The 6953-nt window shown below is 35.5% G+C and overlaps 1 protein-coding gene across 3 annotated transcripts in view; it reads right to left on the bottom strand.

The window, feature by feature from the left end:
• The window catches only part of TAX1BP1 (Tax1 (human T-cell leukemia virus type I) binding protein 1), a 63619-nt gene that overhangs the window by 38947 nt on the left and 17719 nt on the right, over positions 1-6953 (bottom strand). For all 3 annotated transcript variants that reach the window (XM_012720991.1, XM_012720993.1, XM_012720992.1), the window contains exon 4: positions 1004-1191. In XM_012720991.1, coding sequence (XP_012576445.1) covers positions 1004-1191 — 188 coding nt within the window. The remainder of the gene's footprint in view (positions 1-1003; positions 1192-6953) is intronic.

Genomic DNA, 6953 nt, shown 5'->3' with positions numbered 1-6953 from the left:
AAATTAAAAAAAAAAAAAAAAAATGAGAAAAAACACTTGCAAGCCACATATCTGATAAGGAGTTAATATCTAAAATATATAAGGAACTCCTACATACAACTCCACAGCAAACAGCAATCGAAAAAACTGACAGATCTGAATAGACATTTTCCCAAAGAAGATGAACAGGTATACAAAAAGATCCTCAATGTCACTAATGGAAAGTGAAGCCACTATAAGGTGACACCTCATTGGTTAAAATGGCTATGATGAAAGACAAGACAAAAAAATGTTGGTGACAATGGGGAGAAGAACTTGTGCATTACTGATAGGAGCATAAATAAAAGGGCAAGTGCAGTTGCCATGGAAAATAAAATAAAGATTCCTCAAATATTTTAATTAAAAACATAACTACCATATGACCCAACAAATTAATTCTAGAATAAGAAAACATTAACTTGAAAAGATACACATATCCCGATGTTCACTGCAGCATTATTTACAATAGCCAAGATACAGAAGGTAACCCAGGCATCCATCGATAGATAAGTATATAAAGGTGTAAACATGCCCACATATACGCACATATATATATACTATATGGAAAATTATTCCACCATAAAAACAAAATCTATGGATGGATCTTGGGGCATTATGTTAAGTGAGATAAATCAGACAAAAAGACAAATACCTTGTGATATTATCTATACAGGGAATCTATAAATTTAAACCTATGAGTGAGCACAGGTTAATGTGGGAGAAAACCATTTAAAAATACAAACTCCCAACTAAAAAACAAGTGCTTGGTATGTTATATGTAGCATGGGGACTATAGTAAGTGATACCATTATCTACCATTATCACGTAAGAAATATTTTAACTGGTGATAGATGTAACTACTTTTACTGTAACAATTTTGCAATATATTCAAGAATTTAATCATTATGCTGTATGCTAACAAATACATGTCAATCATAACTAGATGAAAAATATTTAGAATTACTAGCTCACTCCTGGTACCAACCTCAAGAAGGCCAGCTTTAGTGGTCACCACCAACATATCAGAATTTCCTTCATCTTCCATAGTAAGCAACTCTTCAACTGGAGAAGAAGCCCGAAACTGGAAAGGTGTACTTGCACCACGAATTTCACCCTTATGGGTAACATAACAGAACTGATAAAATTCTCCATCATCATTGGGAAGATAATATCCTATGAGGAAATTAACAAACAAAAAAATTATTAAATTTCACATTATAAAATGTTACTTTAATTCAAATGTACTTGGCATCTCTTATAACTACTCTTTTCTAAGCAGTTAGCCTGTCTTTTCCTCCTATCTTTCACAAATTATCAAAAAGACTTCTTCCTAAATTTTTCTATTTTATGATTTTCCCTTTATCTTCACTAAGATATACCTAATTCATCTGAAGTATATAGTTTTCAAAGAGAAAGACTAGATGAAGAATAGGAAAAAAAAGACTAAGGATGAGAATAAGTCATTTAAAGACATGACTTCTTACATTTGACATTAATTCCAAAAGGAAGATAAAACAAAAAGAATAGTCTGTGCACATGAATCATTTAAAGGCAGAAAAAAGACAAGTTCAACCGGTACAGTAGAACAAACCTCTAACTACACAGATTTATTCTGAATTATAGCTCTACCAATATGATCTACTTACCCTCTCTGAAGCCCAGTTTCTTATCAGTGAAAGAGGTATGAGCCATCTATCTCAGAGTTCCAAAGTATCAATAAGTAATGTATTTATGCAATCTAGTCCATTATCTGACAGGGAATGTGCTCAGTATTTGCTCCATCATTCTTCAACCCAACTGTTAACTTTTTATATTTTGCTGGAATACCCTAGCTCAAAATTAGTCTGCACCCTTCTCCAAAACTACCATGTTCATTTTTACATTTACAAAAAGTGTAGTTTGCATTACTATGCATTACATACACACATGCTTTATATCCTACATCACACCTCAGAAATATTTAGAGCAAGTATTTTATATTTATTTTTATACATAATGTGTATACAAATAAATTCTGCCATCTACTTTTGTAAAAAGGAAACATTCAGTAGTTGCAAAACAAACATGAAAAGATGAATAAATTTACCTTAATTTGGGATAGTATATCTACCCAGAAATCTTTAATAATCATGCCTAGTATCCTGTCATATCGTGAAATTTGCAGCCCTATTGCTATACTTCACTCGTTTTTTTTTTTTGTAAGATTTATTTATTTATGCAAAGAAGAACTGGGGCACAGGCCAGAGGTGCTGAGAATGAGAGGATTCATCAGAGGCAGAGTGGGGGGCAGAACAGGCAGATCTACTGAAATACACCGCTGAGGAGAGCATCGGGCAATTCAGGCAGTCTGCCACGTCACGTGTGTCACCTCCTTAGCCACCGAATTCATGCTGCAGTGGCTACAGATCGCTTCTCATGCTGTGCTTTAACCCACTGCACCACCAGGGAGTGCCTATAGTTCCATTCTTTAAAAAAAAAAAAAAAAAATGTGGATTTTCTCCTCAGAAACATGAGGGAGAGGCAGAAAAAAATACAAATACATTCTGTGGTGCTTGAAAGTAAGAAAAGCTTTCGAAAGACAACTGGAAGGGGGAAAAGCAAAACACAGGAGCCCACCTAATGGAAGTTCCCAGTGCCCAAAGTAAACTGGAATCATTTGAGTAACAAAAGATGGTAATATTAGCCTTTCATTTATATGGGAAAATAAATGCCCATGAGTTCACAAAGGGAACAACTCTTCCTACCATAACAATTCCAACTAATAAATGTACACAGTATGAAAATAGAAAAAACATCACTAGGCAAGCACAATAAATACTGTAGGCAAGATCCACTGAGAGGTAGTAACATTAGTGAAAATTTAAAGAGAAATAAGTAATAATTTCCTTAGCTTCATAACAGCTCCCCCACAATACTCACTAATTACAAAGATGAAAATATTGATACCATTTTTTTTTTAAGATTCATTTATTTATTCATACAGAACTGGGGTTTAGGCCAGAGGTGCAGGGGCAGTGAGAGGATTCACCAGAGACAGAGCGGGGAACAGGACAGCTTGAAGAGAGCAGCGGGCGCATCAGGAGGGGTCTGAACAGCTTGAAGAGAGCAGCGGGCGCATCAGGAGGGGTCTGCAGCACCATGTGGATGGCCTCCAGGGTGGGGATTGAACTCATGCTGAAGCAGCTTTAGCTTCCTAGTGCTGTGCTTTAGGTTAAACTCTGCACACCACGAGGGCCCCAATACCATAATTAGTTCAGAAACCTAATAGATACTTCCTTAACCAAGTGGTCAAGGTTAGTATCATAGGAATAAGCTAGAAAATACCAAGTACTCTGATACAATGCACTGAAAATGGTACCTCATCACTTTATGGTTATATATAACCTCATTCTACTGATGAGGAAACATCAGACAAGCCCAAAAATAAGGAACATAATACAAAACAAAACCAGTACTCTTCATAATTGTGATGGTCATGAAAACCAAGAATAGACTGTGTAACTCTCACAGATGAAGATGACTAATAGAATATGACAACTAAGCATACTGTAGGACATTGGACTGGATTCAGGAAAACAGAACACTACTGAAATCTGTACTTTAAATCAATAGTATTATACCACCATTAAATTTCTGATTTTTAAAACACACATACTATAATTAGATAAGTATTAACATCGGGCCCTCCCTGGTGGCATAACAGGTTAGGACACAGCACTGCAAGATGGCCACAGCTGCTTCAGTGAGAGTTTGATCCCCGACCCCTGAGATGACCCACAAGGCATGGCAGACCTCCCCTGACCCGTCCGCTGCTCCCCTCATCAGTGTACTTCATCACTTCGCCTGTTCTGCTCCTCACTGTGTCTCTGGTGAATCTTCTCACTGCCCCTGCACCTCTGGTTTGTATCCCAGTACTGTATACATCAATAAATAAATCTTTAAAAAAAAAAAAAAAAAAAAGATGTTAACATCAAGGAAAGCTGGGTGAAAAGACATGGAAATTCGTGTGTACTGTATTTTTGCAACTTTGCACCTAAAATTATTTCAGAATATAAAGTTAAATAAAGACGTATGTACATCTGGTTATAGTCTTAAATTTTTTAAACCTGACCCGCTGCTCCCCTCAGCAGTGTACTTCGTTGATCTGCCTGTTCTGCTCCCCAATCTGTCCCTGGTGAATCCTCTTACCCTCTGCACCTCTGGCCTGTACCCCAGCTCTGTATGAATAAATAAATCTTTAAAAAAAAAAATTCTACCTAATACCTACTGCTAAATTTATTAATTCATGGCTGAATAACTTTGCAAATGGGAACTAGACTGATTTTTAAAGTGTAAAAAGAAAACAGTAAAGTTTAATCGGCTCTTAATCACGTTCGAAGTTCTACAAACTAGCTATTTAAGGCTTGATTTTTTTAAAATATCTCACAAAAGAGAATGGCACATCTTAAAATAACTAGCAACAACAAATGTTGGCGAGGATATAGAGAAAAAGGAACTCTCCTGCACTGCTTGTGGGAATGCAAACAACCACTATGGAAAACTGTTTGGAAGTTTCTCAAACTGCTAAAAATGGAGCTTCCATATGACCCAGCAAATATTCTCCTAGGTATCTACCCAAAAGACACAAAAGCACTGATTCAAAAAGACACCTGCACCCCCATGTTTATTGCTGCTTTATTAAGACATGCAAACGACCCAAATGCCCAAAAGTAGATGACTGGATTAAAAAGATGTAGTACAATGGAATACTACTCAGCAACCAAAAAAAAATAATAATAAACACATGCCTTTTGCAGCAACATGGATGGAGCTGGAAGGGATCATGCTTAGTGAAATAAGCCAGAAAGAAAAGGAAAAAATACCGGATAGTTTCACTCATAGCAGGAGTATAAAGGACCAGGCGAGAAAATAATAATAAACAACTACATATCAGAGACATTTTACGGGGGTGGAATGGGATCAAAAACGGAGGGGGGAAGGAAGTGCACTGGACTATGGTGATGGCACACAGGTTATCTGGTGATGGGAAGCCCCCGGGGATTACAACTGAGATGGAAAAAGGCACCTAATGATGTAAAAATAAACTATCTTTTTTTTTTAAATCTCACAAAAATCATGCACTAAAAATGTGGTTCAAATAGCCTTCTAAAACAAAATGCAGTTATTCACAACTATGATTTAAAGCTATCTAGAGACCCCTTCTCATGGCTCAGGGGTTAAATTAAAGACACAGCACTTTCACAGCTACTGCCTACGAATGCAGCACACTGACATAAATAAATGGATTAAAATGGTTATGTCAGAATGTGAAAGAATAGAAAAAAGGCAAAACTTGAGGGTATGTACTAAGTTGTAGAAGGCTTGAGGGAAAGTAAATTTCATTTGCCTTGGTTTATAAAACCTGCAGATGATGGATTTAAAAAAAAAAACAACGATATGCGTTTAACATATGGCATATTTGGTCGATTTATTCATATGATGGAAAAAAGACTGATTAATCTTATGATTAAATATTTTTGTTAAAATAAAATCCTAGTCTTAAAAAATCACTAAACCTTAAAATCACAAATATTAAAATTACAACAATCAAATTATGAATACACTTAATGGATATAATATATTAAATTATGTTTTATTTGTTATCAACTATCTTAATTGTAATTCTCTCCACTGGGGGCCAAAACAGTTCTAACCAAAACCACTAGTTATGTATAAGGACCTGCTGATAAAATTATAGAAATGACCAGATATATTACTAACTTGTGGGTGAGGCTATGCTTCTATTTTTCTACAGGATGCCAACTCACTCTTCTAGATCCTGGATAGATTATTCAAATCCATGGCTCACATGCTTCCACCACTCCCAAGACCAACTCATAGACTTTTGTCCCCTATACACATTCCACTGGAGTACAACTTACAGCTCTGCCCATTCCCCTAAAGCTACTGGAAATACTTTAGTTCCTCCTCCACTGGCTATGACTTAAAAAAACGTAACTAATTGTATTGATTGTCTGTTAACATGCTTGTACTATATTACCTGTTGGTTTAAATGATAAATAGTATGATAACTTTGGTATATATACTCTTCAGCTGGTTAAATAAGCTTTAAATTGTCTAAGAGGTTAGTTGCTACTTTAATTCTAAAAAAAATTACTACTCTTTACCAATTATCAGTTCTTTTTCTGTATCTAATACTGTACTAGTACAAAAAATACATACAGATAATCATGTAGATAAATTAACTCAAATTTCCAATGCATTGTATTTACAAAAACAAATAGTTAACAAAAATTGAGGCTCATTTAAATGTTTTAAAAGACATTGTTTTATAAGTAGGTAATCAGATTTAAGATAGTAAGACTCATGTGACCACTAGTTGTCACTATCAATACAAGTGGATTTATATTACCCTCATCTATACAACTCCTGCTCTATATAAAAATGTTAAAAATCATTTACTTGGTGTATCAAATAATACTAATGTCTCCCTTTATATGTCTTCCTTGCATGATAAAGTTAAGGTTATTAGCCGTTCTTAGATCTCACTGCTTCTTCTGCTAAAGTTGCTGACTCTTTTCTCAATACTCTCCAACATTATACCTCCACAATTGCTTGGCTCTCCCCTCCCTCTTTGATTAATTTTCGCATTTCTCTTTTAATCATTCTCTCTCTCCTTTTTATATTTCCAGTCCTCGCCCGTGCCCTCTTCACAGCCCTCAGAAAGACCCACATCGAATTAAAGGCATTTCAGCTTCAATTAAAAAACAAAAAAGGGGGAGATGACACAAGCTATGTAACCTGTCGTCAGACACGGTCTGGATAGAGGGGAATTGCTCTGAAAAATCAGACTTTCCACGCTAACTTATGTTATGACCTTCCCTTTTTTTTTTTTTTTTAAAGATTTTATTTATTTATTCACATAGAACTAGGGT

The sequence above is a fragment of the Condylura cristata genome, unplaced genomic scaffold (assembly GCF_000260355.1).
Source record: "Condylura cristata isolate star-nosed mole 26May11 unplaced genomic scaffold, ConCri1.0 scaffold00005, whole genome shotgun sequence".
In the NCBI taxonomy this organism is placed as follows: Eukaryota; Metazoa; Chordata; class Mammalia; order Eulipotyphla; family Talpidae; genus Condylura; species Condylura cristata.
This window is presented reverse-complemented; position numbering and strand designations above follow the sequence as displayed.